The following is a 23,074-nucleotide window of genomic DNA, read 5'->3' on the forward strand; positions in this document are numbered from 1 at the left end:
TCTTAGAAACAATTTTTATATCTATTCTAAATTTTTCCAAATAGTTGTATACATTTTGTAATTAGATATTTAAAGCAATGGGTGGAGTGGAGGTCTGTGGCGGGAGTTGGGAGACCCTTTAAAGAATGTTAAAAAAAAATCATTTGTATTTAAAACAAATCAAGGCTAACTAAATTTATTAAAAATAAAATATTTTTGATGGAAAAAAATTACTGTACAAACTTGAAATCATCAAGAGTATGATTATTCCTAAAGATTTTTTTTTTTTTTAATCATTATATTAAGTATTGAAATTTTGCTGATAGTTATACTGAATATACTGGAAATATATTGGAATTTTGAAAATGAAACTCAGTAGACACCCTGTAAAAGGAAACTAGTTCTCTTGATCAATAGCTCAATCATTAACTTACGTTTGTATGTAACACTCAATATTTTAATTGTTGATAGTTTTAAAGCTAGAGGTATTCTGAGACTGGGTTTGTATTCCTGTGCGAAAATTAATCTGCCTTTTGCATACTATTCCCAACAATTTATGATACCTCAAATGAATGTATTATCTGTCAGGAAAGTAAATGTACACCTGTTTTTCGAGTCTGGCATTCCTGCTCTCCATCCGTGGAGAGTATGAGAATTAAATCAATCAAATGTTTACTGAGGGGCAAAAAGAAAAGTTTAATCTGAATAAGACATTGCAGAAAGACACAAGCTGTGAATACGAATAGTGCATAGTGTAAATAAAGGACGACACCGAAAGAGAAAGCCAGACACAGCTGTTGAACTTAGAAAAAAGAGTAAAAATTGTTGAAGTGGGAACATAAAACACAAATACAACAAATACGCCGAAAACTAAACTTTCACCATGCCATGATCTTGGTGTAGTGGTTAAGGTGCTGGCTTACAAATGCTAAGGTCGCCAGTTCGAATCTTCGGTGAGGACATTTTTAAAAATTTTTGTTTATAATATACTATGCAGCTCATGAGAGGTGGTAAAAGAGATCGTATTTAGTCTTTCGTAGCAATTATTATTGGTAAGGTTTAGTACTGATAATACTTTTTGTTTTGTTTTTGTCTTTTTGTCTTGATAAAAGTAAAAAGAAAAACATGGAAGTAGATCATACTCATGGTTATTAAAAATACAATTTCTACATGCCTTACGCCTCCCGACCACGTTTCTACGTTAGCAAGTAAGAGGTTTGTGTTTAGGTTAGGCTGGTCAATACGTTTTGCAAAGGGGCCCGGTTTAGCTCTGACGCACCACAGGTGCGAGAAGGGAGCAAAACACTTTTTCTCTCTCCCTCTGTGTGTCTGTTTATCTATCTATCTGTATATATATAACGCTATTTGTGAATGCCGTAACCACCCTAATTTTCAGCGGATTGAGATGAAACTTGACACAAATATTAATTGTTGAAATATCTTCAGTTCGTTAACCAGAATAATCAGACGAAAATGTTCAAAATGGTGGCCCTTTAAACTCGTAAAAACTTCCAAGGAAACCACATTTCGCCCATAAATGGGTATTCAGAGAATGTTTGAATAACTTTTCCTCTTTTACTGAAATATTTGTGTGCAGAGACTTATTGAAATATTGGACCCGATTAATCGCATAAAGAATGTTCACGCCCTTTTCGCTACGGTCAGTTTTTTTTTTTTTTTTTTTTTTGCAGGAGGGGGTTATTTTCGTAGTGATGATAAGATGATTGCTAGTGACGATATGAAATTACACATTGAAAGTGAAGTAACTTGTGAAACGTTTTATTTGAAAGATTCATATAATAAATGTGCTTTCCTCTAACACAGAGAGAGCGTGAATGGCGGGGAGTGTTATTTGATTTGCTTTTTAGTAACACATTGCATTGCAAATAAAGGTAGGCAACATTAGTGGTAAGTAAAACAATAATAATAATAATAATAATAATAATAATAATAGGTGTTGTTTGTGGCAAGGCAATATCTTCCTCAATTCTTCTTCAAACGTAATGATTGTAACGCCATATCTCCCTTACAAACAAAATATTAGCAATTTATATCGAAAGAACGGGAAACTGTTGAATGATGGGAGCAACGTTGGACAGTATGCACTCATAGTACTCAGAAAAATAAGCGATTTCAATGAAAAATGAACGAAGAGTCATTGTCATGGGTAGTCATGGAGCCAAGCAGAGCCCTCTTTAGGCAAAATGTCGATAACTTATATCGAGAGAACAGGAGGTGATAGTGAGATGGGACCAACGTTGGACACCGTGGACCCATAAGGCGCATCGAAAAAATTAGGGGGGCGGGCGCCAGCCAGCCTTACTTATTTCCAAATAATAATATAAAATTATATTGTCGAAATACACACACGAGTTAGCTAGTAATATTTCATATTATTATTATTATTATTATTATTATTATTATTATTATTATTATTATTATTATATTTTATTATTATTATTATTATTATTATTATTATTATTATTATTATTATCATCGACAGGCTCTTTTCATTACGTGTGCATGTTTTACGTGAAGCCAAAGAGAAGATCCATCATTCATAGAAAGAATAAGAATAGCCAGTTACTTTAATTGCGAACGACGGCGAAAAATACGAAAAGAGACAACCTTAGCGAAAAGAAACAATACTTTCTCTCAAATGGATAAAAAAATAAAGCCGAGATAGATTCGAACTCGCATGGACGGCGCGAACAGTCAGTTTAGTGTCCACTTTTTTTTTTTAACTGACTCACCAAATGTGTTTTAGTAACTTACTTATTGCTAATTTTATTTGCTTCACTCGTTTAACTTGCTTTTTCTAATAACTTATAACGACAGGGACACGAACACAAACATCGAGGACAGTTAAAAATCATAGATGCTCTCCCACCGGGAATCGAACCCGGGACACCATACACCAAAGGCGCATGTGCTAGCCACTAGACCAGCCGGCTGGGCACTGCTCACTCTGTTTCGTTAGGGATTACGACCACTGTATTGCCAGCTATCACTTCTGAGGGTTGTATATTATGATCACATGTTTCTTCTTTGCTGGAAGAGTTAAACCTACATTCTATGTAATACATGAAATATTTAGACCTACATGCTCTTCATATAATGTAATAAGAGGTCATGCTGGGAATAAGAAAAAGAACATTCCTTGGACAAAACGGAAACTATTGGCATCAGAAATAATTATCTACGAGGCATGCGCAGTAGTATATTTCAGAATAGTTACTGTTTAGTTCAGTAAACGAAGAAAGGGGTATAAAAAAGCAAATATGTCGATTCAACGAGATCGACCAGAGTTGACAGAGGCTGAGTAGTAATACAACAACTTGGTTAAATTGATAATTGGTTCTTTATTCTGTAGTAGATCGTATCACTCTTTACGGGAGAGTAGAGAAAGACTTAAACGCTGTTATATAGTAAGCATTAGTAACACGATCATACAGACACAAATGGATGTAACTGTGAGTACTACAACTTGGATTTAACGAAAGCCGTTTAGATATTCAGTGGTTTGCAGGGTTGTATAATACACAAAAAGTTAAGACACAATACAATTCTTCATACCTCAGCTTCCAGTAACTAGATACATGCAATTTCAGGAAAGATACTGAAACTGCTATCGGATTTTAATACATGACGTATTGCAGGATACAAAATGCTTTGCATTACTTGTTTGTTTGTAGGCAGCTACTAGCTTAGTGTTCTGAAAGGTTGTGTATAAACTAGAGATAGCCAATTCCGGAATTATTACTTTCCGGACTCCCGAAAGTAAAACCGGACAAATTCCGGAATTCGGAAAATTCCGATTTTGGAATAGTTCCGGAATTCGGAAAATTCCGATCTTGGAGTATTCGGAATTCGGAAAAATCCGGAATTTAGAAATTTCTGATTTCGTTTACATTCCGGAATTCGGAACAATCCGGATTTTTTTCGAAATCCGGAATTTTTCTCAATTCCGGATTTATCTAAATTCCGGATTCTTCCCGAGTTGCGGAATTCTTCTGAATTATGGAGTTTAACTGAATTCCATACTTTTCCGAAATCCGGAAAGTGAAAGTTCCGCTTCCAAAAAATGAATTTATTTTGGTTAATATGAATCATGGTGGAAATAAGTCTTTGACCAGGTAATGGCGACTGCTTTGAAAGAAATAGAGAGTATGAGAATTCAATCTGTCATATTTGTAGTTTCGTGTGGAGAAAATACAAACTTGTGAACCAACGGTTCAAGGAAAACACAAGTTATTAATGTAAACTTTTCGGACATCATAAAAGAAATACGAAAGACATTTTGAATCGAAGAAATATAACATACAAGTTTGCAAGCTGAGACAAAGAAACCTAACGTCACCAGACTAAAGACGAATCGTTTACCGCGTAGCGATCAAGGTCGAGCTGATTTCCAGAGCGAGTTTCGAGTTGAGTCGAGTTTGATAATGGCTCGCTCGCTCGTTCAGCTCGTTTTAACTCTTTTTTAAATAATTGCCTGATTAGACTGGAAAGCGAAAGCCATGAGAAATGTAAGCACTAATATGGAATACTTTTTAGTGCTGCTCACGACAGGGGTGCGTCTCTTCTCGTAATTTTAGTGCATCTCGTGGGGCAATTTTTGTGTATCTCGTCTCGTCTAGATAACGAGAAGACAAGGTTTTTTTCTCATTATTACGAGACAGCCTCAAATGTCGTAATCACCAATATAAGTATATACTGTTGTTCTTAAAATCAAGGCTGAGACCTGAACTGTCGAATTTTTGAGCCCAAGCAGAAGACCAACTCGGGTAGCGATATCAACCGGCTCTGCTCGTATCAACTGAGCGAACAGCTCGAGTCGGCTCGGTTGGGATGAGCCGATGACCCGAGCCGGCTCAGTTGGAACGAGCCATCGACTCAGCTCAATTGAGCCGATGCCTCGAGCTTTCTCGGTTGGGATGGGTCCCCTACTCGGCTCATGTGAACCGGTTCAAGCCAGCTAAGTTGAAATTAGTCCATCGGCACGTTTCGATTCAGCTCAACTAAGCCGATGGCTCAAATCGGCTCGGATGGGTGAGCTGTTGGCTCGGCTCACTTCTTGATTCGGTTCGATAGTGAATGAGCTGTAAGCCGAGCCGCTCGAGCCGTTGATAGCCCTAAACCCGGTCCCAGCTGTTTTGAACATGTTTGGCTGAAGCCTATAACTCTTAACAATTTTTGGCTCGAGCCCGAAAACTTGCCCTTTCGGAACTCAAACCCAGAACGTGACCGATGTCCTTCCCTCCTGAAGACTTCTCGACGACCGAGATCGACAGTCAATTAGCTTTTACTATTCAGATACAAACCGTATATCTTTCAAAGATTATACACAGTGTTGATATAATAATAATAATAATAATAATAAAAGTTTTAAACTTGCCGTTGAAATTTGGCAAAACTTACTTAAAAGTAGAGATTTCGGGGAAAGGGTTCCGTACCTTCAGGACAGTGGCGTAGGGAAGGGGGCCCGGAGGGGCCGGCCCCCCAAAGAGGTCCGAAATTGTACTTTGGTACTTTGATGTTTGTAATTTTTATATATTTTTATGTTTATATATTTTTTGTTTGTAATTTTTCTATATGTGCCTATAACAGCACTTGTCCCCCCCCCCCCCAAACACACATCCTGGCTATTCTACTGCTTCAAGACACACCTGTTTTTTCTCCATACGAAACTACAAATATGACAGATTGAATTCTCATACACCTCATTTCTTTCAAAGAAGTCGCCATTACCTGGTCAAAGACTTACTTCCGCCACGATTCATATTAACCAAAATAAATTCATTTTTCGGAAGCGGAACTTTCACTTTCCGGATTTCGGAAAATTATGAAATTCAGTTAAACTCCGGAATTCAGAATAATTTCGGAACTCGGAAACAATCCGGAATTTATAAAATTCCGGAATTGAGAAAAATTCCGGATTTCGAAAAAATCCGGATTGTTCCGAATTCCGGAATGTAAACGAAATCAGAAATTTCTAAATTCCGGATTTTTCCGAATTCCGAATTATTCCAAGATCGGAATTTTCCGAATTCCGGAATTATTCCAAAATCGGAATTTTCCGAATTCCGGAATTTGTCCGGTTTTACTTTCGGGAGTCCGGAAAGTAATAATTCCGGAATTGGCTATCTCTAGTTTATACACAACCTTTCAGAACACTAAGCTAGTAGCTGTCTACAAACGAACAAGTAATGCAAAGCATTTTGTATCCTGCAATACGTCATGTATTAAAATCCGACAGCAGTTTCAGTATCTTTCCTGAAATTGCATGTATCTAGTTACTGGAAGCTGAGGTATGAAGAATTGTATTGTGTCTTATCTTGTTGTGTCTTATACAACTCTGCAAACCACTGAATATCTAAACGGCTTTCGTTAAATCCAAGTTGTAGTACTCACAGTTACATCCATTTGTGTCTGTATGATCGTGTTACTAATGCTTACTATATAACAGCGTTTAAGTCTTTCTCTACTCTCCCGTAAAGAGTGATACGATCTACTACAGAATAAAGAACCAATTATCAATTTAACCAAGTTGTTGTATTACTACTCAGCCTCTGTCAACTCTGGTCGATCTCGTTGAATCGACATATTTGCTTTTTTATACCCCTTTCTTCGTTTACTGAACTAAACAGTAACTATTCTGAAATATACTACTGCGCATGCCTCGTAGATAATTATTTCTGATGCCAATAGTTTCCGTTTTGTCCAAGGAATGTTCTTTTTCTTATTCCCAGCATGACCTTTTATTACATTATATGAAGAGCATGTAGGTCTAAATATTTCATGTATTACATAGAATGTAGGTTTAACTCTTCCAGCAAAGAAGAAACATGTGATCATAGTATACAACCCTCAGAAGTGATAGCTGGCAATACAGTGGTCGTAATCCCTAACGACACAGAGAGTGAGCAGTGCCCAGCCGGCTGGTCTAGTGGCTAGCACATGCGCCTTTGGTGCATGGTGTCCCGGGTTCGATTCCCGGTGGGAGAGCATCTATGATTTTTAACTGTCTTCGATGTTTCTGTGTTCGTGTCCCTGTCGTTATAAGTTATTAGAAAAAGCAAGTTAAACGAGTGAAGCAAATAAAATTAGCAATAAGTAAGTTACTAAAACACATTCGGTGAGTCAGTTAAAAAAAAAAAAAAGTGGACACTGAACTGACTGTTCGCGCCGTCCATGCGAGTTCGAATCTATCTCGGCTTTCTTTTTTTATCCATTTGAGAGAAAGTATTGTTTCTTTTCGCTAAGGTTGTCTCTTTTCGTATTTTTCGCCGTCGTTCGCAATTAAAGTAACTGGCTATTCTTATTCTTTCTATGAATGATGGATCTTCTCTTTGGCTTCACGTCAAACATGCACACGTAATGAAAAGAGCCTGTCGATGATAAGAATAATAATAATAATAATAATATGACATATTACTAGCTAACTCGTGTGTGTATTTCGACAATATAATTTTATATTATTATGTGGAAATAAGTAAGGCTGGCTGGCGCCCGCCCCCCTAATTTTTTCGATGCGCCTTATGGGTCCACGGTGTCCAACGTTGGTCCCATCTCACTATCACCTCCTGTTCTCTCGATATAAGTTATTGACATTTTGCCTAAAGAGGGCTCTGCTTGGCTCCATGACTACCCACGGCAATGACTCTTCGTTCATTTTTCATTGAAATCGCTTATTTTTCTGAGTACTATGAGTGCATACTGTCCAACGTTGCTCCCATCATTCAACAGTTTCCCGTTCTTTCGATATAAATTGCTAATATTTTGTTTGTAAGGGAGATATGGCGTTACAATCATTACGTTTGAAGAAGAATTGAGGAAGATATTGCCTTGCCACAAACAACACCTATTATTATTATTATTATTATTATTATTATTATTATTATTATTATTATTATTATTATTATTATTATTATTATTATTATTGTTGTTGTTGTTTTACTTACCACTAATGTTGCCTACCTTTATTTGCAATGCAATGTGTTACCAAAAAGCAAATCAAATAACACTCCTCGCCATTCACGCTCTCTCTGTGTTAGAGGAAAGCGCATTTATTATATGATTCTTTCAAATAACACGTTTCACAAGTTACTTCACTTTCAATGTGTAATTTCATATCATCACTAGCAATCATCTTATCATCACTACGAAAATAACCCCCCTCCTGCAAAAAAAAAAAAAAAACTGACCGTAGCGAAAAGGGCGTGAACATTCTTTATGCGATTAATCGGGTCCAATATTTCAATAAGTCTCTGCACGCAAATATTTCAGTAAAAGAGGAAAAGTTATTCAAACATTCTGAATACCCATTTATGGGCGAAATGTGGTTCCCTTGGAAGTTTTTACGAGTTTAAAGGGCCACCATTTTGAACATTTTCTTCTGATTATTCTGGTTAACGAACTGAAGATATTTCAACAATTAATGTTTGTGTCAAGTTTCATCTCAATCCGCTGAAAATTAGGGTGGTTACGGCATTCACAAATAGCGTTATATATATACAGATAGATAGATAAACAGACACACAGAGGGAGAGAGAAAAAGTGTTTTGCTCCCTTCTCGCACCTGTGGTGCGTCACCGGGCCCCTTTGCAAAACGTATTGACCAGCCTAACCTAAACACAAACCTCTTACTTGCTAACGTAGAAACGTGGTCGGGAGGCGTAAGGCATGTAGAAATTGTATTTTTAATAACCATGAGTATGGTCTACTTCCATGTTTTTCTTTTTACTTTTTGCAGCTACATCGGAACGTTCAATTTTTATTCTTTACTAATTGCAAATGGCGTTTACATTCAAAATATGAGGAATTTTGGTGGCATTTGTTCTTATATTTTTCTCTTTTGAAATGAAGAAAAGAATGAAACGAATACGCAAAGACAAAAGTATTATCAGTACTAAACATTACCAATAATAATTGCTACGAAAGACTAAGTACGACCTCTTTTACCATCTCTCATGAGCTGCATGTATTATAAACAAAATTTTTTAAAAATGTCCTCACCGAAGATTCGAACTGGCGACCTTAGCATTTGTAAGCCAGCACCTTAACCACTACACCAAGATCATGGCATGGTGAAAGTTTAGTTTTCGGCGTATTTGTTGTATTTGTGTTTTATGTTCCCACTTCAACAATTTTTACTCTTTTTTCTAAGTTCAACAGCTGTGTCTGGCTTTCTCTTTCGGTGTCGTCCTTTATTTACACTATGCACTATTCGTATTCACAGCTTGTGTCTTTCTGCAATGTCTTATTCAGATTAAACTTTTCTTTTTGCCCCTCAGTAAACATTTGATTGATTTAATTCTCATACTCTCCACGGATGGAGAGCAGGAATGCCAGACTCGAAAAACAGGTGTACATTTACTTTCCTGACAGATAATACTTTAGTAGGTTATTATCAGATGCTTGGTGGTATTTTAGGCTACTTTTAGATGATTTTGTAATACAAATAGTTTTTGAGAGTAATATCTAAATTTATTTTTAGGCTGACCCAAATCCTACACCATTCTACAAGTGGATTAAGGATAATTTAGATCCATCTCACTACACTGCACCAGGGTTTATCAATGCATTAATGACAGTACTTGTGAAGTATATTACACAGGTTAGTTGTTTCGTTTTGTATAAAATTTTGGTAGGGATTGATATTTTTTAATTGTCAGTGGGTATATCTAGTTTTCCCCTGAATTGGTGCTTCAGAAACTGTAATAAATAAAATCGTAATTATATTTCATTTGCACTGTGTGCTGGCGTCATTATCTTTAATAACTCTGAATTTTCATATTTAGTTCAGACTTGGAGGAAATTAATGAGCCAAAGTTGGTCAAAGATTTATCATACAGCGTGAATAAAGGTTAGCCGATTCATATTGGCTATTTAGAGTGCACGGTAATTGGTTTCAGTGTTAGGAGATTTAGTTAACATGACTAGTAAAATTGTTCGTAGAAACGATTGTTTCGCATAGTAGTTCGTGGAAGCGTCCAGGATAACTATACCATATGACGTTGGTATAGTGCTGCTAAAATGTCTTAAGTCGTGGCAAAAATGCGAGCCAAAGCTCATACAGTCGACACACCCACGCGTTGAGCCAATAAGGGTTCAACTGTTGCTAAGCGAGACAGCCTTAGCGAAAGGAAATATCTTCAGCCAATAGCAGCGCTTGGAACGCGAAACTAGGTGTCAAGTCAATGTGGTATATCTATAGAAGGTTTTGAGGAGAGGTCTGTACCAGCGTTCGGCAAATTTCAATTGAATTAATGAAGTTTTCGTTGCAAGTTACAAGTGAAATGAGTAATTGTTAATTGCAGCTGGCCATTAATCAGTGAATCAATCAATTGAAAGTAATTGTTGTAGAAAGCAATTGCAATTAATTTCCACAGCATTTACTTTTAATTGATTATTAATTTCACTTTCATTAAGAGGCAACAGAACTGAGTACAGCTAATGTGGATTAAGAGCGTCGATTTAACATGGGCCATAAACATACTTCATTTATTTCGGGTCCATGAAATTCCTAAAGAAAAAAAGGCGCAATAGTTCAGTGTAAACAGATTCGTTAATGCAGCTGTACCGATAGAAGCTTCATTCGCATACTAGATTTGCAGTTTATTGTATTAATAATCGAAAACTGATTAGAAAATCAATGAAAAACAAGGAAACGCCAAATCATATTGATACGCTTATAATACAAATAAAAACCTTGTTTCTGTTTTTAAAATGTACATAAATTGTTTTCAGAAAACATTGTGAAGGTTTTCCTCAAATTACAACAGGAGATATTAAGAGTAATTTGCACGCTCCTATGCTAGTATTAATTTCTGATCCCGCGTGGTCCAAGCAGTTCGCAAATTCGCCCATAAATGTCATTACTGGTTTTATTATTATTTAGGGGAAAGGATTTTCTAAACTGTTAATGTTTCAACGGGAGAAAAGTATCCTGCTGCTTTTGGTAGCAAAAGAAAAAACAGTAAGACTAAAGAAACAAGTCTTTGATAGTAAATAATGTTCACAAGCTTCATGTGTATATTCAGCCAGGTCCTAGTTACCAAGCGTAATCTATAAAATGTAAAATTGACGGCAGTCTCCTTCTAGACCGTTGGACCGATTTTGAGGATTTTTCGATACATGAATGGATCGTGGCCTAACAGAAATAATTGTGGAGTAATAATAATCGAAAGCGACCGATGCTAGTGTCCAGTCAACAGTTTTTTGTGTTACTGAAATGAATACTGACGAGCCCGATGTCGGAAGGGGTAGCATTACTAATTTTATAGTTATACTTTATCATTGAAATGCGCATCCTAAGGGGGAATACTTTCCATAAATCTATTATCCCCGTGCAAAGAACGGGTAATCCAGCCAATAATAATAATAGTAATCATAATAAATCATACTAACGAAACTTATATCTCCAAGGTGCACACTAAAAGTACGTGCAGTTTCGTTAATACGGAGAACTAATCTGTTTCTATTTAACAAACTTTCTCATTATTGATACATGATACAGTCATCAAAAAAAAAAAAAAAAAAAAATACACAATAAGAATTCTCAAGGTTTGGGAACCAGAAGTCATTCGGGGCTAAATCTGATGAGGAGAGTGGGTGTAGTTGTGCGTTGTCCGTGTGGAAGATGAAATTGACATTTGTTTCTGTCAATTTTGTCAAAAATCCTATATCCAAAAGTGTACGAAAATACTCGTCCGTCATTTACGACCTTTCGGAACAGTGTGAAAAATGTCATTCTGGGGGAATCCCAGAGGCAATTCCCTCGTTGGATGCCATCTGACGAAATTCTAATTTTTTATGACTGATCTGTTTTTTTTTTCACTACATCGACTGCCTTTTTGTTTCTGAGTTGAGTAACGGAATTTGTGATTCATCCATTGTCGCAACACTTTCCAAGAAATTGCATCCCTCTCTCCTGAAGCGTGTCAGTTTTGTAGCACTTGATCGAATCCTTGCCTCTTTTTCATCGTTTTTTAAGCATTCGTAGAACCAAGCGAGAAGAAACTTTCCTTGAGCCTAGTTTGTAATTATTCATTCTGCTGTTCCCATTGTTATCACCAGAATGTCACAAATCTCCTGCATGGTTTCACACTATATTTCATGATGAAATTTTCAACACGGACAACGTAAACGTCAATTGATGTTTTTGGACAGCCAGACCCCAGCAAATTTTCCATACTCGTTTGCCCTGCTTTGAACTCACGCACCTACTTTCTAACCGTGTTTCCTGCAAGAGCACTATAACCACATACACCTTCCAATTGGCGATGAGTATCGGCTGTAACATCCAGCTGCGGTGAGAATTTCACAATTACTCGTCGCTCTTCAACTTAAAATTCCACGTCCCCGGACCGTCAGAAACATGCCGTACTCGTTCAGGCACTGTGACTCAGCTGCTGCCACATAGTAAACAAATCTTGAACTGCTTACAAACAAATTATGGACGTCTCCGACGCAGTATTTGCTTCCCTGAAAGAACAAAATGTGGACTTTAGAACAAAACGACACACACTTTTGGCGTACGCCTCGTAGTGTTCCAAGAGATGCCAAGTTCCTACTTACTCTGTTTAAGTGTGTTAGATCCCAGTCTTGTAAGTTGACAATTTTATGTGGAGAATTTTGGAAAAGCAAATTCGAAATAGGTAACTTTCTTCGGGGACGGAGGTGATTATTGCGCTGTACAACTCTTATTAACAGTTGCTTGGTTTTAATTTCGCAATCGTTTGATTCAGTTCTAACTCAGCATATTTTTCGTACATTTACAGGTACTATATAATGTGTTTGTTTTCACGAGACGAGAAACAGTTTTTAGTCTCGATTTCAGAAAGCTTTTCTAGTCTCATTTCCTAAATTTATATACGTGGCTTTTGGTAGTAGTGTAGATAGGATTTTTCAGTTAGTAAGAGTAAATTTAATACTATATTTGGATAAGTAGTACAGCGCTTACCTCTGGTGCGTGTGGTTCGATTCCAGGTCGTGCCAAGTGAAGTTAGTTGTGGGCAAGCACTATGTGCTTAGGTTTCCTCGGGGTTCTCTTGTTTCTTCAACTGTTTTAGTTCTACCATTTTTGTCACTTTCACATCCTTAGTTGGACCTATCTTGACTAGTTTTCATACAACCAGGTATACATACTAGGAGTTTTATACTCATTTCAGTTAACTATAATGGTTATGCATGGGTGGTAATGAATTATCTAGTAAAACGCCATCTCTAACGGTAGAGATGGACAAATGTTATTTCTACAGAGGATTACACTTGTTTTAATCAGGTATCCTTATTTCAATAGAGGTATGTGCAGATATCGTCTTACTGTGGAATTAATCGAAAATGAACATAAAAATAGAAAACGTAACGAAAAGACGAAGAATATTTAATGCAGGTAATTACTAAAATGACAAACAAGGATGATTAAATAGAAGGGGGGGGGGGGGGCTGTACAGCGACAGAAGTTAAAAGGGAGGAAATAAAATGTGTGATAATTGAATTGGAACAGCTAGATAGTACTGCTAGAGAAGCCTACTGCAAACTGGAAATAGTGATAATAGGAATGGCAAAATTATTCTTTAAGAAGAAAATCTGGTGCCTGGATCCATTATCCGGGACCTGGGTATTTAAGAAACAATAAGTATAGGTTGGAGTTATCATTTGTTATACGTCCAACCTGTACTTAATACTGTTTCTGACTATAAAATATAAAGAAGTTTATTCTCGACATTGAATCTTACTATTGCTTTTCCAATGCCGAGTTAGATACCAGTAAAAACAAGAAATCACAAAGAAATGTTAGTAGTTTAATGTTTGATGTGTAAAGATATTGCATAACTTTGATTTGCTCTCGAATATTATATTACTGCTTGTAAGTGGACGAGCAAGAATAATACAAATAATAGAATGCGTCCACATTGAGTATTAAGATATATATTAGTATATTATGAAATTCCCATTGAACTTAAGTACTAGGATAGTATTGTCTTTTATTATTTGCTGGTTTTAGTTAATATATTTCTTCAACTTTCAGGAAACAACCCTTTCAGAGGGTACAGATCAAAACAATCCACCAGATAAAGCATTACAGGAGAAGGAGAAATTGTTACTAGAAAAATTCAAACCTGTTCTTCAGGCATTTCTTCATGACCACATAGATCTGCAGGTTATTGCGGTTTATGCACTACAAGTGTATTGCTACACATTACAGTTCCCCAAGGGTAAGTATTGGTGTCTTCTCTTTCGCTTTCCATATAGTTAGTTACATTATTTTCAGTTTTCTATTCCGAGTTTTGGTATTTCTCAGATTGTAAGTTCGTTCTGTTCTACCAAATTACATTACTTCAAAATGATGGAATAAGAAGTAGAGAGGATATAACACCTGTCTAGGTTCTAACTGTGCTTTATACTATAACCAGTCTTGTAAAGGCACCAAAAGAACTATATTTTTATTGCTAATTACTGATATTAATAGGTTTATAGATAAATCGATCGTATGTTAGTAAACTATATATAGTGAAAAATGTACGAGAAGATTCGAACCGGATCTACCACTTACCACGCCGATTCGTTTACTACACTACCTAGTCTCGCTTCATGAACAGTCATGCTTTCGTGGTGGTGCTTAACTAACTATTCAGACCACATGGAATACACTAGAATTGTTGTACTGGACAACCTAGTGTCTAAATTACAGAACCTCTGATGGTTGAACTTATATATATCAGTGGACGAAATAACTGTTTTATATCACCAAATCCTCTGTAGGTGCGAATTCACCTCCAATTATCGTAAATGAAAACAGTTATTAAGAGACGTACTCGTAACAATACTGAGTTTCGGTTTCCCCGAAATTTAACTATATACGCTATCAAGGAACAAGTTAAAGTAGGCAAAATCGAATTATGAAAATAATACTAAATTGTGGGTTCATGGGAGGAATTCCATAAAATATTCCAATTTGGCACCCATTTCGAACTGCATGCATTGAGCATCCACCTAGTGTTTGGCTGTCATACTGCAAGTTCATTTGCGAGTTACTTTCTTAAATTCAGAATAACCCAATGACTGATTCTGTTTTCATGTAGAATGACGTCCAAACAGTCTTCTTTGTATTCAGTTAGTAAAATTTCCTTTCCACCACAGAAATCGAGTCATCTTACTGAAATAAGTGTTGATAGACAGATTTTAAACAACTCTTTTGTTTTGTTATAATGACCGGTCTCTATCTTTGGCAGATATCACAACATGAGGTTAGACAATGTTCCATTTTTGTGTGTTCAACAGTTATTCATGTGCATAATATTAATATTACAAAAATAGATTCGAACTAGCGTTGGGTTATCTGCAAGAAATAAAGCCAGCCGTTAAATATCGCCAATCTTCTCGTTTAAAATATTTGTTGTAACTGACTTTGCGTACAGATAGCGATTTATATATTTGCAATTAAATCCTAAGTCGACGTTACATACCTAAAACTCCAAAGAAGAAATTTTGAATTTCTATTGTGCAAGTTATTTAACTAAAAAATTCAAAATCCTTTTCAAACTTAAAATTATTTACTAGCCATTTTCGTATAAGTATTCCGTGTTTTTTTTTTTTTTTTTTTTAATTATTGGAGTTCTTCACTGGTGGTGCTACGAGTATATGAATCATGTTTAATATTTAAAAAGACAAAAACTCCTTACATTCGTGTAATAAATTATAATACATACTGTTTTAAGTTCTCAGTGTTAAATTTTAAACTTATGACATGTAGAATATAATGTTTTTAAAATCCACACGTTTTGAGGGCTGGTCCAGGTCTATCATTTAATTCGACATGTCCATTCTTTTAGTTCAAATTCGTTTTCCGAGGCCAATTGTTTCTGTCGATGGGAATATTTTTTTATTTTATTATTATTATTTTTATCACCTCCACTTCCCTTGACCGCGTCTGTCCGTTCTCAATACTAGCTCTCCGGTGTGAATTTGCGGTGTTCACACACTTGTTATTTATAAATATACATTTAATTCTGGTATTTTTACGGGTACCAAAAAAAGAAAAAACTTCAGTCAGGTCCGGGCTCACCTTCTCGTAAAAAGCCCAAAACAAGCGAGAACAAATTACATTCTTTCAAGTTGTAAATAGTGTGGAAAAGACAGTCGCGACGCCTGTAGTCCGATATCTTGTAATTAAAGATGCTGATAGTTTCAATTCTGAAGCAAACCGTCAGAGTGCTATTAAGGGCTTGTCCTCTTTCCTTATTAATAAAAGTTATTAGTTATAACTCCGGACAGGTTAAAGATATCAAGAAATTACGGAGTGACACTTAATTGGTGGAAACGGTCGACAAGAAGCAAACAGCAAAGCTACTCAAATTGATTACCATCGGACCAGTAAATGTCAGAACCCCACCATGTATTGAACATCTATCGGAGTCATATTGTGTTGGGACTTCCTAAGTGCCACCTAGGAGATTAAATCGGAGCTCGCTGACTAACATGTTGTAGACGTAGCTCGTATCAAAAGAAAGAAATAAGATGAACTGGCCTTCCTTGCTTTGTTTGCCTACAATTCCAGACTACGTGAAGGCTGATTTGTTATCGACTTAAGGTTCGTCTACTGCTCTCTCTCTCTCTCTCTCTCTCTCTCTCTCTCTCTCTCTCTCTCTCTCTCTCTCTCTCTCTCTCTCTCTCTCTCTCTCTCTCGGCACACCAGCACGTCGTGTATTGCAAGTGCTGTGAAAAAATATGGTTGCAAGTGCTGTGATCAATGACCAGTCAAGGAACCATTTAGTGATACTTTGTTTTGTGTGTCAAGAGCAGAGGAACATGATGGAAGACTGAGTAGTAATGGCGACTTTGAACTAGCCCAAGCCTCGAAAATGTTGCAAAGTTTGTATATGAAGATTATTTAGGAGAATCATTTACGACCTGCTTCAGAACATCGTCATATGGAACATGGTGTCGAACTGTCAATTTTTCGGGACTGGATACAAGTCTTCATGTTACAGTTCATCAGGAGGATCAAGAGTTGGATTTGCATCCATTATCTGGAAACCAAACAGGGCTTCTCATATCTGTGAGATTAGAAGAGCAACAAATAGTATCTTATTCTTTTTGTGCATATCATAAATTCATCTCGGTGTATCAGGTGGTCCATCAGTTGAACTCCCCTGAGGCACATGAGATGGATATTCAGCTTAAGAGTCCTAAACATGAAAATGAAGACTCATAATGGCATTCAATGATTAAATGGTAGCATTCGAAACTTTATTATTTCTGCATCATTACCCCTTTTCTTCTTCATCCTACCCGCCAGAATTAGGTTAATGGGATCGACTTCTTTCCGAAGACAAAGCACAAATTGAAGGATAGCGGTTTTGAAAAAATGAAGGTGATATCCGGCACGAGCGTATGAAATGCTTAACATAAAAGAAGCGTTGTTAAGCTTCCAAGGTAGCAAGTGGCACTTGGCCTCTGCACAAATATGTGCGTGCTAAGTTCTTAAAATTTGCATTCTGGCACTCGTAGCTTGCCATTCAGTTCTGTTTCAATTGATAATTCATTCAGCCTGTACGATATAATATTTGTGACGTAATATGCGGGAGTAACAAGTCACTTCTGCTCTGAGGAAGAGTAATCATCTTATGACTGTTAATAAGACTTTATCCGCAGACACAGGAATATATACCCTCCCAACAACGGAACTAATCCTAGCATTCAAAAACAAATTTGCTTTTGGGTCGTTTATTAATTTCAAAATTTCTCTCTATTTAATAAGCCAAATTAAACCTCATCCAAAAATTATAGTTAAACATTTATTATAAAATTCTAAACAGAATTTTAAATATGGAGGCAAGTGAAGTGAAAATCTCTAGTTTTTCTATTTAACAACGTCAACGAAAACTAAAGGCAACAACAACGAATTGTCCATGCGTCTGAACGGAACGCAAAATTGTTTCAAACGACTTTCATAAGAGAAATGCTTTCTAGCGTGGAAATTCCCTTTTTGTTCATATATACTCGTGTCCAAAATTAGTCTATAAATATGTCGTTGTAAGAATATAATCTGATAACAAATTCGCCCGGTATTTCTTATAATGTTAGTATGTGTATAATCGGCAAAGACATGTATGTGACAAATTTCATGCCAAAAGAGCAGTAAATAAGAACAATAAAACGAAAATAAAATTTTCTTGTCCATTTAGCAACAATTTGTTTTACTCATTCTAATTGTCGTATTTATAATTCTTTTCCTATGAAATTTATCAGAAATATACATTTCTCGATTATATACACAGTATCAGTATTAAAAGTACGCTGCAAAATCATTATCAAATTATATTCTTACAAGAAAACAGTTGTAGATATGCGACAATCATTTTGGACATGAGTGTATATAGTTTCTCAGAATTATTTAACACCCGAAAATCTTACTTAAAAAAAAAAAAAAAAAAAAAAAAAAAAAAAAAAACTATATTTCTATACCGTATATACAGGGTCGGATCTTGAATCCTGCGAACTACGCTTTCGCAGGAGGCGCCTGATGAAGAGGGCGCCAAATTTTTAAGGAGGAAGGGGGGGAGAGAGATTTGGCAAATTTGAGATAAAATGTAGAGAAATTTAGCTTTTCAATAGATTTATATTAAGCACTGTATTCTTTCCATTGCTCTCCAACAACCGTTCCGCGATCTTGCTACAAAATATCATTGCCAAATATGTCTTTGAAATGGGAATGAACTAACAAAAGGAAGATAAATGCACGTTTTGCTTATGGATTGGACGGCATTATCACAGTAGAAAGACATGTTTTCCGCTTTGTCATAAACAGTGTCCGCACATAGTGCTTCGGTTCAATTGCAACAGTTAAGAGTTGAGAAAAGTCAGCGTAAATGAAATGAACATTATGGAAGTTCTTAGACTTCTGTTATCTATTTCCAGGGGGGGGGGGAGATACTAAAAAGATGAGCGGTGCAAATGAATTTATTACAATTTCTAAGGGAATTTTTAATTGAAGTTAATATCAGTGGCTCACAATCGCTTCACACTTCTTAATGCTCATTTTGTTAGTGTCTATTAGTCAATTTCTCATTAGTCAGTATTTTCGTTCCTATCATGTCTATATATAATATATATACTGCCGGTCAAAAGTTTCCGGACAGATCAAAAAACAGGGAAATATTAAGTTAGGCTTGTAATACGATGCAATTTTGGACAGCATACTTGGTAGTTTAGAAACAGTGATAGTTGTAACATCAGAATAATAATGTTATCCAACAACTAAAATTGGCGAATTCTTTAAATGTTGTTCTCGTCAAAGAAACCACCCTCCGCCGTTGTCACTCGTTTCAGCAATCGGGGCATGCGGCTTCCAAGTTTTTGAGGATATTCATCCGGATTATTATTCCAGGCGTTCTGCAGAATATCAAAAACATCAGCAGCAGATGTTAGACAGTCTTTTCGTACTTCTGCCAAGCTCTTCCCAGAGAAGTTCGATGGGGTTAAGATCTGGAGACTGGGGAGGCCATTCCATGATACAAATATCTCCTTTGGCTTGTTTCTTCTTAAAATAATTAGAACAAAGTTTTGACGTGTCCTTCGGATCAGTATCGTGCAGAAAAGTGATTCTGCGACCAATCAAATCAAATCCTGAGGGAATAATATGGCTGCTTAAAATGGAATAACCATTTTTGTCCAGATTTCCTTGTATTCTGTGAATACAACCAACTCCAGAATTTGCTTAACACCTCGAAAGTATCACAGAACCTCCTCCATGTTTAATAAAGGTTACATAGTTAGGACGCATCTTTTCTGTGACAAATCTTCAAACATAAACTCGGTGTCGTTGTGCAAAAACTTGAAATTTTGACTAATCAGTCCATAATACGCGTTTCTACTGCTTTTTTGTCCAATTTTTGTTCTTCAGAGTCGATTAGAGCCTCTGTTACTTGATTCCATTGAACTATTAATTGTTTCTTCACAGCAATTATTACCCAGAGTGCAGCTACTCTCAAATGTCGATTCACAGTAATAACTGAAATATTTGTAGGGGGACTGATTAAATTCTGATTGGAGTTCCGCTGCATCGAATTTCTTTTGCTAAACAATACAATAATATATTTCGTACGTGACTTAATACGAGGAGGCCTTTCAGTTTGATTTTGTCCAAGTTCTTTCGTCTTTGCTGAAGCCGCTTGATGGAGTCACCAAAAGTAGATGGAGTATATTTCAGTTTGAGAGGTTTTTGACGAATAGAAAAGCCCACATTATGACGCGCAATGATTCCAACCTGTGCCGCTTCACTTAAGATCTTACCTCTGTCCGTGATTTTTTAACAATGGTAACAAACCCTCAGAAGAGGAAAAAAAAAATCCACACAGTGTTCAAAACGTCAGTGTACTCTCTCATAATATTGTTCACTAATAATGTAAACTTCTGACATTATTTGTCTAAGGCCTGTATACTAAGGAATTATATTACAGGGGTAACTATGAAAAGGAATTAACTGCTAACATTTAACCGTACTTCAATCAAGCAAAGTTATTGCATGATCCTGATCACGCTATTTTTAATCTAATTGTTAAATTAAAATGGATACGGCCTCTTCGGTTACGAGTCTGGGTTAAATTTAACATATTTCGAAAATTGTTTGAATACAATTACTTTTCACGCAGTATATGCGAATATAACTCGAAAGGATAACTGAAATCGAAAGTTCATTAGGATTATAAGTAACTTTTTTTTTTCTTTCTTCAGAACTCTCTCTGTCATTCCCAGCAGCGTTTGCATTATATCAGTGTAACAAACATTATCAAACCATTCTCTCGTATCAAATTTAGATGCAGCGATATTTCTAAACATTGATAATAGTCCTAATGCAAAGTAGTTTTGATTATTACTTACTTGTGTTCACTGATGCGCCGACGGAGGTGGTCAGTCTGGGTTTTATTTTATTTTAATTGCACAATTTCAGGGGGCAAATACACACAATTATTTGTATTTTGTAGGCTACTCCGAAAAATCTTCAGATCTGAAAGAGAAATATTGTGTGCGCCACTGCGTGTATTTACATTTTGCTTCTCATTGCCTGATTTCGAACGTCTATGTTGGAAAGAGACATAACAGGACTTAATTGTTTTATAGGCCTAAGAGTCCCTGAAAAGAATTTTTGCGGAGAACCCGATTTTGAAGTTCCGCCACCGGCTCGAAAACAAATATCAATTAAGGCACACACTTTAGTCATGTGCTGTGTATTAAACAAGTTCAGCTAAAATTAAGAGTTATTTGAGATCAACTGTATCTTAAGCACAATTAAATGGACTAGCTTTGTTGGCCATTGAAAATGACATACTTAACGAAACTGATACGATCCAATAATAAGAGATTTAGCCAAATTGAAGGCCAGAAAAGTGTCTTTATAACATTAACTTTCCAGTAATAAAGAAAACTAGAAATTAACCTAATTACCATAATCGTATCACTATAAAATACTATGTAAATATGCTTTTAATGAAGCATAAGAGCATACCTCTTTGTCCAATTCAAACCTGTGCTATTTTAGACTTGAAGCTCGTACATTTTCTTGTTTTAATTTTTGTTTCAATTGTACTTGTCAGAATACATCTTAGGCATATATCTTAGTTGTCTTGTGCTTATTTAATAAAAATGGTATTAATTGTTAAAATTGGAACTTGGTTCAGTATTCATCCACAGTTAGTTATAATTTCGCTTTTTTCGTTTTAATATTCACAGGAAGACTATAGGTATTGAAGAAATTTTGCAACTGTAACAATTATTTGAAAATTTTTTATCCGTTACATCTTTTTACTCTTATGAATTAGGTGGGGGCGTCTAAATATTGTTTGCTTACACTTAAGAAATGTCTAGAACCGGCCCTGCGTATTTATTTCCAAAATGGTAAGAACAAATTCCAAACTCTTATTGGAAGTTGTTTCAAGTGCGAAGTGTTTACCTTTAAGTGAAACACAAAATTGTAGCCATATACAGTACTTAATGAACTGCCTTACCACTGGCCGATTCCAAAACAAGGTGTATATATATATATATATATATATATATATATATATATATATATATATATATATATATATATATATATATATATATATATATATATATATATATTATATAACGAAAAGTTAATACTACGTGCGTATGTTAGGCAGTACTTATGTAACTTATCTTTTCATTATCAAATGCCACACAACTTTCCCAACGTAACAAAAGTTTTCAAACACTAGCTTATTGCTATTTTATATTTTACAAATTTAGTTTAATCGCTAAATATGCATTTTAAGCATTTTAATACAAGTCTTCCTAGCCTCCAAGCGTAGAACCCGAAGTAATTTACGAAAACATACTTCTTTTTCGCTTCCATTCCAACGAATTTCTATTTTACCTACTCCCTAGTTTGTGTTATACAGAACATACCCTGATTCAATATGACGGGTAGTAGAGCACGGGTTACGTATACAGGCAGCAAATCAGCTGATAAGACAACTAGAGCTATCTATTAAACCCTTCCATAGTTTTCCCAACTATTAAACTGGTGTAGCTACCTATAGATCCCGATGAGCATAATACTGTTTCAAACAATTACATAATTCTTGTACAATTTTAGATGTTTTCTTCCACGGCATTAAATCATGTCGATACATATTTCAGTAAAACTGCACTTCACTGACTGATATATAGGATTAGTATATTCAATAAAATTTAGTTGATATGCATGGACAGTCACTTGTGCAATTTGTACCTATATTCTTGTGTTATCTTTCCTTCTAGGAATGTTGCTACGCTGGTTTGTTAATCTCTATAATTTGGAAGTTGTAGAAGAGGAGGCATTTTTAAAATGGAAAGAAGATATTACAGATGATTATCCCGGCAAAGGAAAGGCTCTCTTTCAAGTAAGTTTCTCAAATTTTTGCAGAGTATGCGGAATATTCTTGTTTCCTTTTTTGCCAGTAATTTTCGAAGGAAGTTCGCCAGTTTATTTTTTTTTCCCTCAAATTTACAGCAGTGAAAGTAAGCTGAGTGCTTTCCTGTTAATTAGTCATTCAACAAAAATTAATCCGAACTTTATCAG

The 23,074-nt window shown here is 35.8% G+C and overlaps 1 protein-coding gene across 2 annotated transcripts in view; it reads left to right on the forward strand.

The window, feature by feature from the left end:
• The window catches only part of NAT1 (N-acetyltransferase 1), an 88,842-nt gene that overhangs the window by 62,657 nt on the left and 3,111 nt on the right, over positions 1-23,074 (forward strand). For both annotated transcript variants that reach the window (XM_081751637.1, XM_081751636.1), the window contains 3 exons: positions 9,479-9,598; positions 14,018-14,204; positions 22,774-22,895. In XM_081751637.1, coding sequence (XP_081607763.1) covers positions 9,479-9,598; positions 14,018-14,204; positions 22,774-22,895 — 429 coding nt within the window. The remainder of the gene's footprint in view (positions 1-9,478; positions 9,599-14,017; positions 14,205-22,773; positions 22,896-23,074) is intronic.

This window comes from Thermobia domestica, chromosome 3 (assembly GCF_964235325.1).
Source record: "Thermobia domestica chromosome 3, izTheDome1.hap1.1, whole genome shotgun sequence".
Lineage (NCBI taxonomy): Eukaryota > Metazoa > Arthropoda > Insecta > Zygentoma > Lepismatidae > Thermobia > Thermobia domestica.